This window comes from Equus quagga, chromosome 14 (assembly GCF_021613505.1).
Source record: "Equus quagga isolate Etosha38 chromosome 14, UCLA_HA_Equagga_1.0, whole genome shotgun sequence".
NCBI lineage: Eukaryota > Metazoa > Chordata > Mammalia > Perissodactyla > Equidae > Equus > Equus quagga.
The window spans coordinates 77,587,878-77,609,887 of NC_060280.1; the positions used below are offsets into that span (position 1 = coordinate 77,587,878).

Sequence of the window (22,010 nt, forward strand, 5' to 3'; positions counted from 1 at the left end):
CATTGGTGTTGCCAATCCACCAGAAAAAAACATACACGGGCTTGGGAATTATTTTATCAGATACAAATTAAATTAGAATTAAAGGAATGCACGAGGATTCTCAGGGCCTATTTTTCTCTCAAAAAGTGGAACACATGATTTAAGAATTACTCTGCCCTTCAGAATGACAGAGAAAAGTTCTGTTTTACAAAATCATATATGAAAAAATTTCACATCTCTTTGCTCTAATCCTTAAAGAGGGAAGTCATTTTTCTGCCTATCTATTATCAAAGCATTCCCTCCAAAATTGTAACTATTACCTTGTTCCTACAAGTTCTTCCAACAATTTTTATACCTACATATAAATTTTTGTTTTACAGAAACAGTATCTTGCTCTCTTGGAGGTTTTTTAAATTTATCAATAAAACATGAACATTGTTTCCACTCCAGCAAATATTCTACATGATTTTTAGTGACTGCACAGGATTTCCCTGTATGAATAGTCCATAATTTACATAACCCATTCCTACATTTGAAGATGTGCATTACTTCTAACTTTTTTCTATGGATAATGATATGATGAACACATGGCCTTTTGAGACTTGGCCTTTGCTCGTGATGTCCCAGTCTCTACTCAGGGAACTCCCACTCTCCTTTAAAATACCAATCAAATGTCACCTCCTCTATGTAGCATTTTCTGATCCTTCAAAACAGAGTTAATTTCTCCATATTTATTGAATATATATGTATGGATAAATAAATGAAGACATGAAATTAACCTCAACTAACGTACCTTGATTCTAACATGTAGAATGTTATGCTATAATTATCCTCTCATAGTTTAGTCTCCTCAATTAAGTATGAACATCTCAAGGGAAGGAATGTTGTCTTACTTTTTGTATATTTACAACATATAGTATGCCACCTGAAACATATCCAATAGCCAATGAGTGCTTGTTGAATGAATGACTCCCCGACACATCTAACAGGGAACATCATGAGGTACCTTTCATCCGAGGAATACTAAGCACTACTTTTGAAAGATTGTGCTGAGTTCCAGAGATGTAAAAAGTGAGACACAACCACACAAAGAGTTTATTAATTGCTTAGGAATACCAAAGAATAAATAACAGTATATCAAAGTGGAAAATGGTAAATGATATAAAAATATATATGTTCACAATAACATCAAAAGGAATAAAATACTTAGGAATAAATTTATACAAAAAAGGTACAACACTTGTGTACTGAAAATCATAAAACACTGGTGAAAAACTTAAGGAATACAGACAGACATCCCATGTTAGATAAGGACTTAGTATTATTAAAATGGCAATATTCTGGGGCCACCCTGGTGGCGTAGTGGCTAAGTTCATGCATGCTGCTTCAGTGGCCCAGGGTTTGCGGGTTCAGATTCCAGGCACGGATCTACACACCACTCATCAAGCCATGCTGTGGTGGTGTCGCACACACAAAATAGAGGAAGACTGGCACAGATGTTAGTCCAGTGAGAATCTTTCTAAAGCAAAAAGAGGAAGACTGGCAACAGATGTTAGCTCAGGGCCAATCTTCCTCACCAAAAAAAAAAAAAAGCAATAATCTGCAAATTGAACTACAGAATCAACATAATTCCTACAAAAAATTCAACTCTTTTGTTTCCAGAAATAGACAAGTTGATCCTAAACTTCACAAGGAACTGCAAGGGGCCCAAAATAGCTAAAATAATCTCAAAAAAGAAGAACAAAGTTGGAAGACTCACAATTCTCAATTTCAAAACACATTCCAAAGTTACAGTAATCAAAATACAGCAGTGCTGGCATAGAACACATATAAATGAAAGGAACAGAATTGAGAGTCCAGAAACAAACTCATACATCTATGGGGACAGATCTTCAACAAGAGTGTCAGAACCATTCAAGGGGGAAAGGGTAGTCTTTCCAACCAATGGTGCTGCAAAAACTGGATATCCACACTCACCAGAATGAATTTGGACCCCTTACATCACACCATATACAAAAATTAACTCAAAATGGATCAAAGACATAACTGTAAGTATTAAAACCACAAAACTCTTAAAAGAAACCATGGGAATAAATCTTAGTGGTCTCGGGTTAGGTAATGGTTTCTTAGATGTGACACCAAAAGCATATGCAACCACAGAAAAAAATAGATAAATTCGACTTCACCAAAATTACAAACATTTGTGCTTCAAAGCACACTATAAAGAATATGAAAAGACAACTTACAGAATGTGAGAAAGTATTTGCAAATAATGTATCTGGCAAGGGTCCAGTATTCAGAATAATATAAAGAACTCTTACAACTCAACAACAGAAAGACAAACAACCTGATTAAAATATGAACTTGAAAGATATTTTTCCAAAGAAGATGTATAAATGTACAATAAGCACGGCCATCTAGTCATACCCACAAGGTGGCTATATTCAAAAAGGCATATATATCCAAGAGAATCGAAAACACATGTTCACACAAACAGGTGACTGCTTTCCAGGCATACCTCATTGTACTGTGCTTCACTTTATTGTGCTTCACAGATATTGGGTTTTTTTACAAATTGAAGGTTTGTGGCAACTCTGCTTCGAGCAAGTCTATTAGCAGCATTTTTCCAATGGCATTTGCTCGCTCTGTGTCTCTGTGTCACATTTTGGTAATTCCTTTTTTTTTTAGTGACGAAAACTGGCCCTGAGCTAACATCTGTTGCCCATCTTCCTCTTTTTTGCTTGAAGAAGATTATCCCCGAGCTAACATCTGTGCCAATCCTCCTCTACTTTCTTTGTGGGACGCAGCCACAGCATGGCTTGATGAGCAGTGTGTAGGTCTGCGCCCAGGGCCCAAACCCACGAACCCTGGGCTGCCAAAGCGGAATGCACAAACCTAACCACTACACTGCGGGGCCAGCCCCAGTAATTCTTTCCTTTTTTATTCCTTAAAGATTGGCACCTGAGCTAACAACTGTTATCAATCTTCTTTTTTTTTTCTGCTTTTTCTCCCCAAATCCCCCCCAGTACATAGTTGTATATTTTAGTTGTGGGTCCTTCTAGTTGTGGCATGTGGGACGCCGCCTCAGCATGGCCTGACGAGTGATGCCATGTCCATGCCCAGGATCTGAACCGGCAAAACCCTGGGCTGCCAAAGCAGAACGCACAGACTTAACCACTTGGCCACGGGGCGGGCCCCATGTAATTCTTAATATTTCCAACTTTTTCACTATTATTATATTTGTTATGGTGATCTGTGATCAGTGATCTTTGACATTACCATTGTAATTATTTTGGGACACTGTGAACAGCACCCATAAGACAGCAAACAATCAATAAATGTTCTATGTGTTCTGACTGCTCCACCCACAAGCCATTCCCCATCTCTCTCCCTCTTCTTGGGCCTCTCCATACCCTGAGACACAACAATATTGATATTAAGCCACTTAATAACCCTAAAAGGGCCTCTAAGTGTTCAAGTGAAAACAAGAGCCACGTGTCTCGCACTTTAAATCAAAAGCTAGAAATGACTGGAGGCCAGCCCAGTGGAATAGTAGTTAAGTTCGTGCACCGTACTTTGGCATCCTGGGGTTTGCAGGTTTGGATCCCGGGTCTGGACTTACACTTACACACCACTCACCAAGCCACGCTGTGACAGTGTCCCACATAGAAGAATTAGAGGAAGATTGCCACAGACGTTAGCTCAGGGCCAGTCTTCCTCACCAAAAAAAAAAGCAAGCTAGATATGATTAAGCTTAGTGAGGAAGGCATGTCGAAAGCCAAAGCTAGGTCTCTTGTGCCAAAAAGCCAAGTTGTGAACACAAAGAAAAAGTTCTTGAAGGAAATTAAAAGTGCTACTCCAGTGAACACACAAATGATAAGAAAGCAAAACAGCCTTATTGCTGATGTGGAGCAAGTTTTAGTGGTCTGGATGGAAGATCAAACCAGCCAAAGCCTAATCCAGAGCAAGGCCCTAACTCTCTTCAGTTCTGCGAAGGCTGAGGGAGGTGAGGAAGCTGCAGAAGAAAAGTCTGAAGCCAGCAGAGGTTGGTTCACGACGTTTAAGGAAAGAGGCCGTCTCCCTAACGTAGAAATGCAAGGGGAAGCAGCAAGTGCAGATGTGGAAGCTGCAGCAAGTTATCCAGAAGATCTAGCTAAGATAATCGATGAAGGTGGCTCCACTAAACAACAGATTCTCGGTGTAGATGGAACAGCCTTATTTTGGAAGAAGATGCCATCTAGGACTTTCATGGCTAGAGAGAAGTCAACATCTGGTTTCAAAGCTTCACAGGACAGGCTGACTCTCTTGTGAGGGGCTAATGCAGCTGGTGACTTTAAGTTGAAGCTGATGCTCATTTACTGTTCCAAAAATCCTAGGGCCCTTAAGAATTATGCTAAATCTACTCTGCCTGTGGGCTACAAATGGAACAAAGCCTAGATGTCAGCATATCTGTTTACAACATGGTTTATTGAATATTTTAAGCCCACTGTTGAGATCTAATGCTCAGAAAAAGACTCCTTTCAAAATATTACTGCTCACTGACAATGCGCCTGGTCACCCAAGAACTCTGAGAGAGATGTGAACAAGACTAATGTTTTCAGGCCGGCTAACACAACATCCATTCTGTGGCCCACAGAACAAGGACTAATTTTGACTTTCAAGTCTTATTATTTAAGAAATACATTTTGTAAGGCTATACTTGCTGTAGATTGTGATTCCTCTGATGGATCCGGACAAAGTAAATTGAAAATCTTCTGGAAAGTATTCACCATTCTAGATGCCATTAAGAACATTCGTGATTCATGGGAAGAGGTCGAAACATCAACATTAACAGAAGTTTGGAAGAAGCTGAATTCAGCCCTCATGGATGACTTTGAGGGTTCAAGACTTCAGAAGAGGAAGGAACCGCAGATGTGACAGAAAAAGCAGGAAAACAAGAAGTAGAAGTGGAGCCTGAAGATGTGACTGAATTGGGGCAACCTCATGATTAAAGTTTAACACATGAGGAGCTGCTTCTTATGGATGAACAAAGAGTGGTTTCTTGAGATGGAATCTACTCCTGGTGAAGATGCTGTGAAGATTGTTGAAATGACAACAAAGGAGTTAGAATATTACATAAACTTACTTGATAAAGCAGTGGTAGGGTTTGAGAGAATTAAGTCCAATTTTGAAAGAAGTACTGTAAATAAAATCCTATCAAACAGCATCACACGCTACAGAGAAACCATCCATGAAAGGAAGAGTCAATCGATGTGGCAAACTTCACTGTTGTCTTCTTTTAAGAAATATTGCCACAGCCACTCCAGCCTTCAGCAACCTCCACCCTGACCAGTCAGCAGTCATCAACATCAAAGCAAGACCCTCTACCAGCAAAAAGACTATGACTTGTTGAAGGCTCAGATGATGGTTAGCATTTTTTAGCGACAAAGTATTTTTTATTTAAGGTATATACACTGTGTTTTAGACACAGTGTTATTGCACACTCAACAGACCACAGTACAGTATAAACATAACTTTTATATGCACTAGGAAACTAAAAAATTCATGTGACTCACTTCATTACAACATTTACTTTATTGTGGTGGTCTGAAACTGAACCCACAATATCTCTGAGGTATTATGCCTATACCGCCTATATCTGCGAGGTATGCCTATGCATTATTCATAACAGCTAAAAAGTGGAAACAATTCAAATGACCATGAACTGAAGAATGGTTAACTATACATGATATACCCAAATGATGGAATACTATTCAGCCATAAAAAGGAATTAAGTACTGCTAAATGCTACAACAGGGACAAACCTTGAAAATATTAAGATAAGTAAAAGAAGCCAACACAAAAGACAATATAATGTATGATTATATAAAACGTCCAGAATAGGCAAATCTACAGAGACAGAAAGCAAATCAAAGACTAGGTAGAAGGGTAACAGAATAACTGCTAAAGAGGTATGAGGTTTCTTTTGGGGGTGATGAAAACGTTCTGGAATTCAACAGTGGTGACGGTGGCACATTTTGATTATGCTAAAAGCCACTAAATTGTACACTTTAAATGGTTAAGATGGTGAATTCTATGTTATGTGAATTTACCTCAATAAAAAAACATAAATTTTATGTTATGTGAAATTTTTGTTATGTGAATTATATCAATATAAAAAATATAATGTGTTATGATTCAGAAACCAACTCATTTGCTGGAGATTGGAGGTAGAAAGAGAAGTAGATCAGGAAAGCTGTTAAGAAGTTGGTTAGATCTGATACATGTCTTGAAAAGTATGCAAAATTCTTGATATATGCTAGGAAGAAAGGTTAAAACAGAAAAGATCATGACTTGTTTAGTAAATTAATAGTTCAACTTGATAGAAGTGACAGAGAATAGCGAATAAAAGGCAGGAAAGGTGTATTGGAAGCATATACGGAAGATCTTGAATGAGAAAGCTTTACCAGATAGTAGAAGGCCAAGAAAGGTTTTGCACAGAGGTTGAAATTACTGAAACAGTACTAGGCCTAATTATTGAAACAGAGGCATGTTCAAAAACTATGGTAGAGCCAAAACCAGAGTTAACGAAGACTTAAACTAAGGGATAGGAATAGAAAAGAAGGATGGATTTGAAAGAACTATACAGTCAATTAGGTGTGATACACAACGCACAGGTACCTAAAGGTGACCGGGAAAATAATATCACCAGAAACTGCAATAGTTAATGGTGGGTACTTTAGAAAGAGACTACCTAGTTTCAAGTCCTACTCTACCATTTACTATCTGTGTGATCCTTGGCAAGTCACCTCATCTCTCAAATATCCATCTCTAAGCTGCAGTTAAAGAAACTAACTCATAAGGTCCTTATAAGTCATCAGTCTGTTGGTCTGTCTAGTCCTTTGCCAGAATACAATTAAGAAGATAGAGAAATTCAGTAGAATAATAATTTTTTTTAAAAAAACAGAAAAAGGATACAGCAAGTAATTCACAGAAAGAGAAATACAAATGATCTACAAGCATAAAATAACGTACTTCACTCATAACTAAAAAACACAAATTACAATAAGAAAATACCATATTTCACCTACTGTATGGGCAAAAAATAAAAACATTAACAATGCTCATCATTGTGAGGAAAGATACTATCATTAACCACTGCGTAAACTAGCATATTTCAAAAATAAACTTAGCAACAACTGTCAACATTTAAATATACATACTCTTTGATCCAGCAAATCCTCTTGCAGGATTTTATTTAATGGATATATTCACATCAAGAAAACATGGACTATCCATCAATAGGGAACTGATTAAATAAATTATGGTATAATAATAAAATGAAATACTATGAAGCTGTGAAAAAGAATGAGGTAAATCAAATTACTGAAATAAAAAAATATATCCAAAACATACTTTCAAGTAAAAAAGCAATTTTCAAGGTAGTATGTATAATGGAATTCTATCTATATTTTTAAGAGGTTATATATAATTAGATAGTTATAAGTAGAGCTATATATTTAATAAATATACAAAAAAAATTCTAAACAGATATATAATAAAAAGTTAACAGGAGAGAGCATATACAGAATTTTAACTTGAATTTGTACTTTTTGCCATTCACTCTCTTTGATGTTTTATAATAAATATATATATACTCATAAGGAATATACATTCTTATCACATAAGAGCAAAATTTAAATGGTAAAAAAATTCAAAAAGCTTTTTTAAAGCAAATTTGATCTCTTCTTCAAATATAAATTCATTTATCTATTCATTAAGTAATTTGTATGTATCTGGCACTGTTTCAGATGCTGAGGTGAAAAAAAGTAGAACAAATAATAATAAAATATCCAGTATGCCAGAGGTTAGTAATTGTTATGGAGAAAAATAAATTATGGGAGAGAGATGAGGAATGTTGGTGACCAGGGGTTGCAAGCTTATGTAGGGAAAGCATACTCTCTCTGAGAAGATAACCTTTTGAGCAACTATTTAAAAAAGCGAAGTTAGCAAGTTATACAGATATCCGGAGAAAAGAGCTTTCTAGGTAGAGGAAACAGAAAGTCCAGAGGCCCGTATACTGGAGGAACGGCAGGGGCAACTGCACCCAGAACACTACCTCTTAGGGGAGAAGTAGCAGGTAGGTCAGAGAGGTTAAGGGTGGAGCCTGTAAATCCTTGTAAGAAATTTTAAGGAATGTGGCTTTCACTCAGAAGAAAGTGAGAAGTAACTGAAGGGTTTTGAGAAAGGGACATGATCTGATTTACATTTGGAAAGAATCATTCTTGCTGTCCTGCCAACTATATAAGGCTATTGAAATAATCCCCCTAAAACGACAATAGCTAGCCTAAGGTGACAGCAGAGAAACAGGTAGGTGTGGTCAGATCCTGGATTTATTTTAAAGATAGAGCCAAAAATTTCACTGATGGACTGGATGTGAAGAGTAACAGAAAGAGAGAGGTCCAAGATGACTCCAAGGTTTTGGCTGGTCTCTGGAACTGGAAAGACAAAGCTGCTATTTACCAAGATGGAGAAGACAGCAAGAGGAACAAGTCTGAGAGGAGACTGCTCTACGCATGCTAATCTGAGGCACCCATCAGTCATCCAAGTGAGGGTGCAGACAGGCCAGCTAGATCACAAGGCCGGAATTCAAGAGACATCATCAAAATTTCCTTTGTGGTCTAAATCAGTATTGGTCAAGTAAGTAAGAGACCACCAGAGAATAGACTATATTATACACGAGATTCTAAATACAAACTTCAAGGTAGACACTAAAATAAAGTACAGAACAGAGTCACAAATCATAGATAAGGAAAAATCTAAGAAACCCAGCATAAGAAATTGCAGTATTAAATGGGTAGTCTAAAGCACACAGGAAAAGAAACACGGGAAAACAAGATAATGAGCGACAGATTGACAGCATTAAGTCCACATGCATCAATAATCACTCTCAATGTGAACGGATTGAACTCTCCAATAAAAAGACACAGAGTGGCAAAATGGATTAAAGAACAAGATCCAACAATTTGTTGCCTCCAGGAAACACACCTCAGCCCCAAGGACAAACACAGACTCAGGGTGAAGGGGTGGAGGACAATACTTCAAGCAAATAGCAAGGAAAAAAAGGCAGGTGTTGCAATTCTCATATCAGACCAAGTGGATTTCAAAATAAGGTAAAGAGAGACACAGAGGGACAATATATAATGATTAAAGGGACACTTCATCAAGAAGAAATAACGCTTATAAATATCTATGCACCCAACACAGGAGCACCAAGATTCATAAAGCAACTATTAACAGACCTAAAGGAAGATGTTAAAAACAACACAATAATAGTAGGGGACCTCAACACCCCACTCACATCAATGGACAGATCATCCAGACAGAAAATCAACAAGGAAATAGTGGAGCTGAATGAAAAACTAAAACAATTGGACTTAATAGACATATATAGATCTCTCCACCCTGAAGGAGCTGAATACACATTCTTCTCAAGTGCACATGGAACATTCTCTACGATAGACCATATGTTGGGAAACAAGGCAAGCCTCTACAAATTTAAAAAAATTGAAATAATAACAAGCATCTTCTCAGATCATAGTGCTATAAGGCTAGAAATTGATTACAAGAAAAAAGCTGAGAAAGGCACAAAGATGTGGAGACTAAACAACACACTACTGAACAAGCAATGGATCATTGAAGAAATTAAAGAAGAAATTAAAAAATACCTGGAAACAAATGAAAATGATAGCATGCCATACCAACTCATATGGGATACAGCAAAAGCTGTATTAAGAGGAAAATTCATCGCAATACAGGCACATCTTAACAAACAAGAAAAATCCCAAATAAGCAACCTTAAAGCACACCTAACTGAACTAGAGAAAAAAGAACAAATGAAGCCCAAAGTCAGCAGAAGGAGAGAAATAATAAAAATCAGAGCAGAAATAAATACTATTGAAACGAAAAAGGCAGTAGAAAGGATCAATGAGACAAAGAGCTGGTTTTTTGAGAAGATAAATAAAATTGACAAACCACTAGCCAGACTTACAAAGAAAAAAAGGCAGAAAGCTCAAATAAACAAAATCAGAAATGAGCGAGGAGAAATAACAACAGACTCTGCAGAAATACAACAGATTATACGAGAATACTACAAAAAACTATATGCCAACAGAATGGATAACCTAGAGGAAATGGATAAATTCTTGGACTCCTACAATCTCCCAAAGCTCACTCAAGAAGAGGCAGACAATTTGAACAGACCAATCACAAGGAAAGATATTGAAACAGCAATCAAAAACATCCCAAAGAATAAAACCCCAGGACCAGATGGCTTCCCTGGGGAATTCTACCAAACTTTCAGAGAGGATTTAATACCTATCCTTTTCAAGCTATTCCAAAAAATTAGGGAAGATGGAACACTTCCTAACACATTCTATGAGGCCAACATCACGCTGATACCAAAACCTGACAAGGACACCACGAAAAAAGAGAACTACAGGTCAATATCACTGATGAACATAGATGCAAAAATTCTAAACAAAATTTTGGCAACCAGAATTCAGCAATTCATCAAAAGAATCATACATCAGGATCAGGTGGGATTCATACCAGGGACACAGGGATGGTTCAACATCCGCAAATCAATCAACGTGATACACCACATCAACAAACTGAGGAATAAAAACCACATGATCATCTCAATAGATGCAGAGAAGGCATTTGACAAGATCCAACAGCCATTTATGATAAAAACTCTGAACAAAATGGGCATAGAAGGAAACTACCTCAACATAATAAAGGCCATATACGACAAACCCATAGCCAACATCATACTCAATGGGCAAAAACTGAACCCCATCCCCCTGAAAACAGGAACGAGACAAGGATGCCCTCTATCACCACTCTTATTTAACATAGTACTGGAGGTCCTGGCCAGAGCAATCAGGCAAGAAAAAGGAATAAAAGGAATCCAAATAGGGAGGGAAGAAGTGAAACTCTCGCTGTTTGCAGACGACATGATCTTATATGTAGAAAACCCCAAAGAATCCATTGGAAAACTGTTAGAAGTAATCAACAACTACAGCAAAGTTGCAGGGTATAAAATCAATTTGCATAAATCAGTAGCATTTCTATACTCCAGTAATGAACCAACAGAAAAAGAACTCAAGAATACAATACCATTCACAATCGCAACAAAAAGAAGAAAATACCTTGGGGTAAATTTAACTAAGGAAGTGAAGGACCTATATAATGAAAATTACAAGGCCTTTCTGAGAGAATTGGATGACGACATAAGGAGATGGAAAGACATTCCATGTACATGGATTGGAAGAATAAACATAGCTAAAATGTCCATTCTACCTAAAGCAATCTACAGATTCAACGCCATCCCAATCAGAATCCCAATGACATTCTTTACAGAATTAGAACAAAGAATCCTAAAATTCATATGGGGCAACAAAAGACCCTGAATTGCTAAAGCAATCCTGAGAAAAAAGAACAAAACGGGAGGCATCACAATCCCTGACTTCAAAACATACTACAAAGCTACAGTAATCAAAACAGCATGGTACTGGTACAAAAACAGGTGCACAGATCAATGGAACAGAATTGAAAGCCCAGAAATAAAACCACACATCTATGGACAGCTTATCTTTGACAAAGGAGCTGAGGGCATACAATGGAGAAAAGAAAGTCTTTTCAACAAATGGTGCTGGGAAAACTGGAAAGCCACATGTAAAAGAATGAAAATTGACCATTCTTTTTCACCATTCACCAAAATAAACTCAAAATGGATCAAAGACCTAAAGGTGAGACCTGAAACCATAAGGCTTCTGGAAGAAAACGTAGGCAGTACACTCTTTGACATCAGTATTAAAAGGATCTTTTCGGACACCATGCCTTCTCAGAGAAGGGAAACAATAGAAAGAATAAACAAATGGGACTTCATCAGATTAAAGAGCTTCTTCAAGGCAAATGAAAACAGGATTGAAACAAAAAAACAACCCACTAACTGGGAAAAAATATTTGCAAGTCATACATCTGACAAAGGCTTAATATCCTTAATATATAAAGAACTCTCGCAACTCAACCACAAAACATCAAACAACCCAATCAAAACGTGGGCTGGAGACATGAACAGACATTTCTCCAAAAAAGATATACTGATGGCCAATAGGCACATGAAAAGATGCTCATCATCGCTGATCATCAGGGAAATGCAAATCAAAACTACATTAAGATATCACCTTACACCCGTTAGAATGACAAAAATATCTAAAACTAATAGCAACAAATGCTGGAGAGGTTGTGGAGAAAAAGGAACCCTCATACACTGCTGGTGGGAATGCAAACTGGTGCAGCCACTATGGAAAACAGTATGGAGATTCCTCAAAAAACTAAAAATTGAACTACCATACGATCCAGCCATCCCACTACTGGGTATTTATCCAAAGAGCCTGAAGTCAGCAATCCCAAAAGTCCTGTGCACCCCAATGTTTATTGCAGCACTGTTTACAATAGCCAAGACGTGGAAGCAACCTAAGTGCCCATCAACAAACGAATGGATAAAGAAGATGTGGTACATATATACAATGGAATACTACTCAGCTGCAAAACAGAACAAAATCATTCCATTTGCAATAACATGGATGGACCTTGAGAGAATTATGTTAAGTGAAATAAGCCAGCGAGAGAAAGACAATCTGTGTATGACTCCACTCATATGAGGAATTTAAAACTATGGACCAAGAACAGTTTAGTGGATACCAGGGGAAAGGTGGGGTGGGGGGTGGGCACAAAGGGTGAAGTGGTGCACCTACAACATGACTGACAAACATTAATGTACAATTGAAATTTCACAAGATTGTAACCTATCAATAACTCAATAAAAATAATAATAATAAAAAAAAAAGAAACACTGCCTCTGTGTATAGCAACAATCCACTGAAAAAACACTCCACGTGACTTTTTAGGGTGACACGTGAGTAAAGAACAGCAAAGCTCTTAAGAAAAAAAAAAATTTCTTTTGTATGTTACATAGTAGTGATATTACTGGTCCAAATTAACTCTTATACCTAAATTATTTTATAAGCAACTATGTCTTTCACTCTAAAAAACTGAGAATCAGAATTTATGTATAAATATAGAATTATAGGATTAAAGATATATAGGATTAAGAATAATAATTTTCATTTTAGAACTGAAAGCCTTAAAGTTAATAATAATTTTGTCCTGATTTAAAAAATCTAGTGGACAGTGACATATTCTAGGACAAAATGGCTTATTGCAACTATAAATTTTCAATATCGGAAGTGTAGAAAGAGCTATTAATCTGAACACGAGAAACCTGTAAGTCCAAGAGAAATTCCTAAGATCAGAGTGAAAAGAAGAAGGTACATAACCACAGAATGTCCCACAACTGGCACATATTCAAAGGCAACAAGTGAATCAGTAAACTGACAGTATGAACATCCTACTGGGATATAAGAGAGCTGCCAACAATAAGGTTGATACCAATTCCAAACATATTTTACCAAGTTCTCCTACCTTTTTCTCCTCAAAACATAGTCAATCTTACATTAAAAATGAGTTAAGTATTCTGGGAAGGAGGATTCTGGGAAGACAGGAGTAGGAAGCACTAGGAATGTCCCGCCTAGACAATAACTGCACTGGCAGAACCTGTCTGACGTAATTATTTTCTAACTCTGCAGCCTATTGAAGGCTTGCGATTTCTAGGGGAAGGCTTGGATGGTAAATTGTGGTTAATTTTGGTCAGTTTCAGCTCTTAGTACAGTAGCAGCAACACATCCTCAACCCCTCAGCATTCGAGGCAACCATGCATGCATTTGAGGAGCAGCTTGCATGTACCTTGCAGGAGTCAGGGTGGGCAAAAAAGACCCTGTCCTAAAAATATCAAGGATCTGTGCTCTGATCACTGATTGTTGCTTCTGACTCCAGAGGTGCAAACAAAGAGGCATGGCCATTGTTGCTGCACCTCCCCATACTGTTGCAAGCCCCGTCCCCACCAGCTGAAGTCATTTCCACGGAATTTAAAAGGCAAGTGCTCTTTTTCCCCCCTTAATTTTTCTCTTTTTCCCCTTTGAGGAGCTGACATTATAGACTAGAACATTCAAAAGCAACTGCAAATATGTGGAATATTAGAAAGTGACCACATAAGCCCAAGGAAAAGCTCAGGCTCAGAACACATCTGAGAAGACCTTAAGTTTACACCTCAGTCTAATCAGTGGCACAGAGTGAGCCTAAAACAATTAAAAAAAAACAAAAACAAAAAACAGCAAACCCTGGGGAAGGGGGAGAATCTGATTTCCAGAGGTAACACTTTATTACATTCAAATGTCCAAATTGAATCAACAAAAAACCACAAGGCATACAAAGAAACAGAAAAGTATGGCCCATTCGAAGAAAAAAATAAATCAATAGAAACTCTCCCTAAAAAAGAAGTGACGGTGGATCTACTCAAAAAAGACTTTAGGACAACTGTCTTAAAGATGCCCAAAAAAACCAAAGGAAGATGCGGAGAAAGTCAAGAAAATGATGTATGAACAAAATGGAAATATCAACAAAGAGATAGAAAATCTAAGGGGCTGGCCCCGTGGCCGAGTGGTTAAGTTCGCGCGCTCCGCTGCAGGCGGCCCAGTGTTTCGTTAGTTCGAATCCTGGGCGCGGACATGGCACTGCTCATCAGACCACGCTGAGGCAGCGTCCCACATGCCACAACTAGAAGAACCCACAACGAAGAATACACAACTATGTACCGGGGGGCTTTGGGGAGAAAAAGGAAAAAAATAAAATCTTTAAAAAAATAAAAAATAAAAAAAAAAAAAATAAAAATCTAAAAAGAAATTCTGTGCCTGAAAGTACAATAACTACAATGAAAACATCACAAGAGGGACTTAGAATAAAGAAGAAAGACTCAGAGAACCTGAAGATGTGACAATGTAAATTAATTATTGAGTGTGAGGAACAGAAAGAAAAAAGAGTGAAGAAAAGTGAAGAGAGTCTAAGAGACCTATGGGACTCAATTCCATAGGCATTGTGGGAGTCTTAAAACAAGAACTGAGACAAAAGGACAGAGAGAATATTTGAAGAAATAATAACAGAAAACTTCCCAAATTTGATTAAAGACATGAACATAAGCATCAAAGAAGCTCAACAAATTCCAGGTAAGAGGAATTCAAAAAGACCCATACCAAGGCACATTATAATCAAACTTTCAGAAGTCTAAAACAATGAGAGAATCTTAAAAGCAGCAAGAAAGAAGCAACTAGTCACATACAAAGGATCCTGAATAAGATTATCAGGAGATTTCTTATCAGAAACTTTGGAGGCCAGAAGATAGTGGGCTAATATATTCAAATTACTAAAAGAATAAAATTGCCACCTAAGAATATTACATCCAGCAACATTATCCTTCAAAAGTGAGAGATAAATTAAGACATTCCCTGATAAACAAAAGCTGAGCAAGTTCAGTATCATTATACCTACTCTGCAAGAAATGTAAAAGGGATCCTGCAAGCTGAAATGAAAGGACACTTGACAGTAACCAGAAGCCATATGAAAAAACAAAGACCTCAGTAAAGGTAAATACATGGAAAATTAGAAAAGCTAGTATTATTGTAACAACGGTCTGTAACTCCACTTTTTGTTTTCTCCATGATTTAAGAGATTAACACCTTTTTTAAAAATTATAAGTCTAAAAGCTAGTATTTTAACTTCAGTTTGTAACTCCATATTTTGTTTTCTACATAATTTAAGAGACTAATGCATTTAAAAGAATTATTAACTTATGTTTTGGGGCACACAATGTTTGAAGATGTAATTGTATGACATCAACAACCGAAAGGGGTGGGGACCAAGCTGTAAAGGAGGAGAGTTTTTGTATGTTATTGAAGTTAAGTTGATATAAATTCAAATTAGACTCATAAATTTAAGATGTTAAACGTAATTCCCATGGTAACCACAAAGAAAACAGCTATAGAATATACACAAAAGGAAATGAGAAAATAAGTTAAACCTTTCACTAAAAAAAATCAACTAAAAGCAAAAGATGACACTAACGCAGAAAATTAGGAAGAAGAAATCTATAATGAACATGGAAAACAAATAACCAAATGACAGTAATTACTTACCTGTAATTACTTTAAATGTACTGGATTAAACTCTCCAATCAGAAGACAGAGATGGGCAGAATGGATTAAAAAAACATGATCCAACTATATGCTATCTAGAAGACTGACTTTAGATCAAAATACACAAATAGTTCATATAGAGAATTCCTAACACTCAACAACAAAAAAAACAAACAACCCAATTTAAAAATGGGCAAAGGACTTGAATAGAAATTTCTCCAAAGAAGATACACAAATGGACAATAAGCACATGAAAAGATGCTCAATATCACTAATCATTAGGGAAATGAAAATCTCATTAGTTTGACAAAAATGTTCAAAGATATCATATATATGGTCACCCAGAACTTTGTCTCTTAGAAGTGTTTGATTGCAAGTATCCCATGGTGATATTTTGCATATCTCTATTAACCCATCATGCCATGGACTATCCGTGCTCTCTTTACTATTGGAAATAGACGTATTAGTCCCTTTGATCTAATCACATTGGAGAATCGAAGGTGGGAAATGGGAGTGGCATGACTCAATATTACTCACAGTGACTCACTAGCAAAATTTTTGCTTCCTGTCCCCACAACTGCATCCTCTGCTGACCTAGAGACCTTAGTTCCAAAGGGAGGAATGTTTTCACCAGAAGATACACAATGATTCCACTGAACTGAAAGTTAAGACTGCCGCCCAGCCACTTAGAGTTCGTTATGCCTCTAAATCAACAGACAAGGGAGTTAAGACGTTGGCTGAGGTGACTGATCCTGACTACCCAGGGGAAACTGGACTGCTACTCCACAATGGAAGAGCATGTCTGGAACATGAGAGAGCTCTTACAGCATCTCTTAGTATCTAGTATTATTATGCCCTGTCATTAAACTCAGTGGAAAATTATAAGAATCCAATTCACACAGGACTATTAATGGCCAGACTCAGAATGAAGATTTGGGTCAGCACACCAGGTAAAGAACCACAACAACTAGCTGAACTTCTTGCTGAAGGCAAAGGGAATATGGAATGAGTTGTGGAAGAAGGCAATTACAATACCAGCTACAACCAAATGACCAGTTGTAGAAACAAGGACTGTAATTACCATGAGCATTTCCTCCTTATTTTTGTTATGAACATGTTTGTGTGTGTGTGTGTGTGTGTGTGCATGGCATCTATCTTTGTTTTCTTCCCTCTCTTACTGCCTTATGTAACATAAGATTTATATCATGGTATTTAAGTATTTTTAACTTTACATCATAGTATTTAAGTTATAGGATATCAAGAAGAGTAAACATTACCCAAGGACTTTGAATCCTTGTGCTTCTGGTTGTATAAAAAAATAGTTAATCATGTTAGGCAGAAGTATGACCTTGTTATTGTCTTTATTTGGAGATTAAGTATGGTTTAAGGAGTGCCAAGATGACAAAGGGCAGACTGTGATAGTTAATTTTATGTCACCTTTTGCTGAAACTTTATTTCAAATGTTTCTGTGAAGTCACTTTTTAGATAAGATTAGCATTTAAGTCAGTAGACTCTGAGTAAAGCAGATCACCTTTCACAATGTGAGTGGGCCTTGTCCGACAGATGAAGGTCTTAGAAAAATAGACTGACTCCTCTGAAGAGGGAACTCTGCTAGCAGACAGACGCCCTTGGACTCAAACTGCAAGATCAACTCTTCCCTTGGTCTTCAGCCAACTCTGGAGATTTTAGACTTACCAAGTCTCCACAATCATGTGAGCCGATTCCTTAAAATAAATCTCTTTCTCTCTCTCTCTCTCTCTCTCCCCCCCCCACCCCCACTCTCTTTCTCTCTCTCTCTACACACACACACAACTGGTTCTGTTTTACTGGAGAACTCTGACTACTACAGTTAGTCATATTTTAAAATAATAAAATTGGACTCCTTGTAAAAAAGACTGGTGGGTACTACAGTGTTAAAATGTTGAAATACTGGACCACCAATGATCTACACAACTAGAGAGGCAATGCTTTGCACAGGAGAAGGCCAGCAGGACTCAGCTCCAGTGCCATGGCTAATATTCATTCTGACTGGTCAACACACCAGGGGTTCAAAATTTTTCACATCACTCCTTTTCACACTATACATAAAGATCAATTCCAAGTAACTTGAATCTTAAAGTCAAAATTATAAAGTTTTTAGGAAAAAATATAAGACAATATCTTAATAACTTCAGAGCAGAGAAGAACATCTTAAACATGACTGAAAAACTACAAGTCAGAAGGTTTGTACATACATACTACATAAAATACATAAAATAAACAACGCCTGTACATTGAAAGCAGCATAGAGTGAAAAAATATGCCACAACATAGGAGAAGCTGTTCTTAGCTCACATACAAAAACAATAAAGGACCAGATGGAACATAAGAGGACTAAGATCCAAAATATGTAAAGCATTCCCATGAATGAATAAGAAAAATATAAGCAAATCTATAAAACAAAATAAGCAAATGACTTCATCTAGAGTTTTAAAAACTAGGAATCTAAAATGCCCAATAAATATTTGAAAAGATGTTCAACTGCATTAGAAATTAGGAGACTGCCAATTAAAATTTAATGAGAGAGAATTACATCTCCATCAGATTAGTAAAAATTAAAAAGTATCAAACAACCAAGAGTTGGCAAGGATGTGAACAACTCTCATTTACTACTTATACGAGCATAAATTAGTAAATGACTTTAAAAAGTAGTTTGGCTCTACTTATAAAGCTGGACTTGTGGGCACACTATAACCCTAAAATTCCACTCCCAGGTATATACCATGAGAAACTCCTGCAGAATTGCACCAGGTTCAGAGAGATGCTGGTTAGCCAAAAACTAACAACTCAAATTTCAAAGAAACAAAATAATGGATAAATTATTTGTGATATATGCATGCTATGAATTAATATACTGTAGTAAACAAACTGAACCAACTATAACTGCTCACGTCTACAGGGATAAACATCACCATGTGAAATCAAAGAAGCCAGAAAGAACACATGCAATAATGAAGCCCTCCTTGGTAGCATATTTCAACCTACCCCAGCATCCCTGAGCCTCCTTATCCTGTTCTACTTTTTGCCATAGCTCTTATTCTCTTGGCAATCCTTTATGCTCTTCAAGAATGGGTCTCTGATTTTAGTGCTGCTCACTAATATAACCAAAGCACCTAAAAATAGTGCCTGGCACATAGTACTTGCTCAATAAATATTTGCTGAGTGAATTAGAATAATTCCAATTACATAAAGTTTAAAGCAGGCAAACCTAAACACCGTATTGATTAGGGACGCATACAGATAGTAAAACAATAAAAAAATGTAAGGTAATGAATATACAAGTCATGGTGTAAGTCACCTCTAGGGTAGGGAAGGCATGTGCAACACAGGAGGGACACAGAGGAAATCTGCTTCTTAACCTGGGCTTCAAAATGTACATATATAGTTATGTAATGTATATGTATACATGAATATGCTTTGAATACATATATATGCACATACACACTATACACTTCACAATAAGAAAAAAACATTGAAAGAAATTCCATTAGCACTTCTCCCCCCGCCCCTGCTTCACTTCACCCCAACTGTGATTTATCAATCACTGCTACCACCCAACACAAGAGCCAGGTAACAACTAGAATAGTTCATGCTATAAAACAGTGGCAAACTCTGTTCAGAAATCTAATAGAAATTCTGAGATTTACATTGACTCTATTATACTGTTTCCCCATGAATCAGAAGTCATCAGGCATCAAGTATTAGCCAACGGAAGAGAATAAAAGTCTTCACATCAACCGATAAGACACTGATAGAAAAAACTACTTCAAAGTGTCACCTGTCAGATATATAGATATAGATATATATTAATTTAGTATGTAGGAAATATTTCAAATATACCTGTATGCTGCCAAACTCAACGTTCTCATAATGGAAATGTGCACATTCAGCCATCTTCGGAAAGTGACCTTTAGTGAAGGGTAACCTGAAGTACATGAAATAAATAAGTGAGATACAAGACACTGGAATTGTCAAAATTACTACACCTAAGGAGAAAATAAAATGTGTTTAAGAGCTCATGCAAGCAAAACTATTTAATAAGCACATGCGCATGAGCACACATATATCCACACAAACTTTTTCAGAAATACACTGAATCAAATGAAAACTACAGCTAGCGCACAGGCCAAAACCAAAAAAAAAAAATTAAAAAGCATTACTAGACTCTCCTAATCTTGAACCAAGTCAATGATCATAGAAAAACTAAATTTTCAGTGAATGTTATGGAAACTGTGAATGGCCAGCTTCTAACGAGAAGCAGCATTCCCACCACAAAATACAAAACCAGATTTTACCTGTGAATGTTGTCGCAGCCCATCAGTCCGGGATTGGTGGGTCTGGATGTGCAGAATGAACATTTTTAACCTTGTCTTTTCTATACTTAAAATGAAAACATAGCTATCTAACCTTCTAGCAAGTAAAAGGATGGTTTTTCTTTTTAAAACTGAAACAAACACCTTCCGATACCTCACCTAAGAGTCAACTGCTGACATGCATTCAGGCTTTCTCAAAGCAAAGCTGAGATATGCCAATCTTATAACTCCAGCAACAAAGCTGATTTTTCTAAATGCACGGGAGCACATATTAAAAGGACCAAGAAAGACACACTTGAATGGTTCCTGTTGAACAAATGCAACCTAACAGACAATGACATAAAGTTGTTGCAAGAACAAAATTGAAGTGTATTTTTAGACAAGTGGACTATCTTCAGATCTATTCCACTAACTGTTGAGTCATAATTTAAGGCTTAATAGTACAATTTAATGTATGAACAGTAAGAGCCTCTTTACTAAGAAACCTAAACAAAACTTTTAAGAACATTAAAGAACTAATTTCCATTTATAGGAATTCATTTAAAACCCACTGTAAAAGTATACTTACTTTTTCACATGTTTAACCTTCATACTGGCTGTACTGCCACATGTCTTAAGACTAAGGTCTCCAGAAATCTCTGGAACGTCTGCTCCTCTTGCCTTAAAAAAAATAAAGATAAAAGAATTATGACTATTCCTTTAGCGTGAATATGTTTTTAAAAGCAGATTATAGTTAATTTTAACGGTTCTGCTGACTCCGTACCAACAGCAATACATATTGATTTAATGATCTCGTAAAATTGTAACTAACTTGTTTTAATTATTAAAAATAAGGGAAAAAACTCACCTAATTTAAATATTTAACTTTACTGTATTAGGAAAAATTTCCTGTGAAAATAAGACTCTTCATGCTCTTATAATCAAATTTCAAAATCAGCTATTATAATATGTGTCTCAGCACAAAACTAAAATCTCCCCACAGAGTTGCTAGAATAAAACAACCTTGGTCACAGTGATTAATAGTTAAAACCGTAATATGAACATAATTCAGAGATCACAACAAGCACTTCTCACACCAAAATTTGAAAGTGACATCTAAGTCCTTAGTCTGCCAGAGTTTTCATAATGGTGATTTTTTAACTTCAGTGACACATTCAGCTGCACCATTTTAAAAACAAAAACTGGAAAATCAAAAGGTTCTTTATACTCCAGACAAAATAAACAGTAAATCCAAATATCCACCTTAAAAAACAAATTTATGCTATATTATCTACAAATTGTCACAGAAAACTTTTAATTATTAATGCCAATGCCACATGACATAATAGGGAAGAATCACACGGGATGAGCAGTTAAATTGAGTTAGGAGATTCACAAAGAAAATGTGGTACATATATATATATATATACAATGGAATACTATTCAGCCATAAAAAAGAATGAAATCTTGCCATTTATGACAACACGGATGGACCTTCAGGACATTATACTAAGGGAAATAAGCCAACAGAGAAAGACAAATACTGTATAATCTCACTTATATGTGG

At 36.6% G+C, this 22,010-nt stretch overlaps 1 protein-coding gene across 2 annotated transcripts in view; it reads right to left on the reverse strand.

Moving 5' to 3' along the window:
• Positions 1 to 22,010, reverse strand: part of ARHGAP32 (Rho GTPase activating protein 32) — a 320,326-nt gene that overhangs the window by 155,981 nt on the left and 142,335 nt on the right. For both annotated transcript variants that reach the window (XM_046685165.1, XM_046685164.1), the window contains exons 3-4: positions 21,033 to 21,124; positions 19,992 to 20,076 (exon numbers count right to left, since the gene is read on the reverse strand). In XM_046685165.1, the coding sequence (XP_046541121.1) occupies positions 19,992 to 20,076; positions 21,033 to 21,124 (177 nt within the window). The remainder of the gene's footprint in view (positions 1 to 19,991; positions 20,077 to 21,032; positions 21,125 to 22,010) is intronic.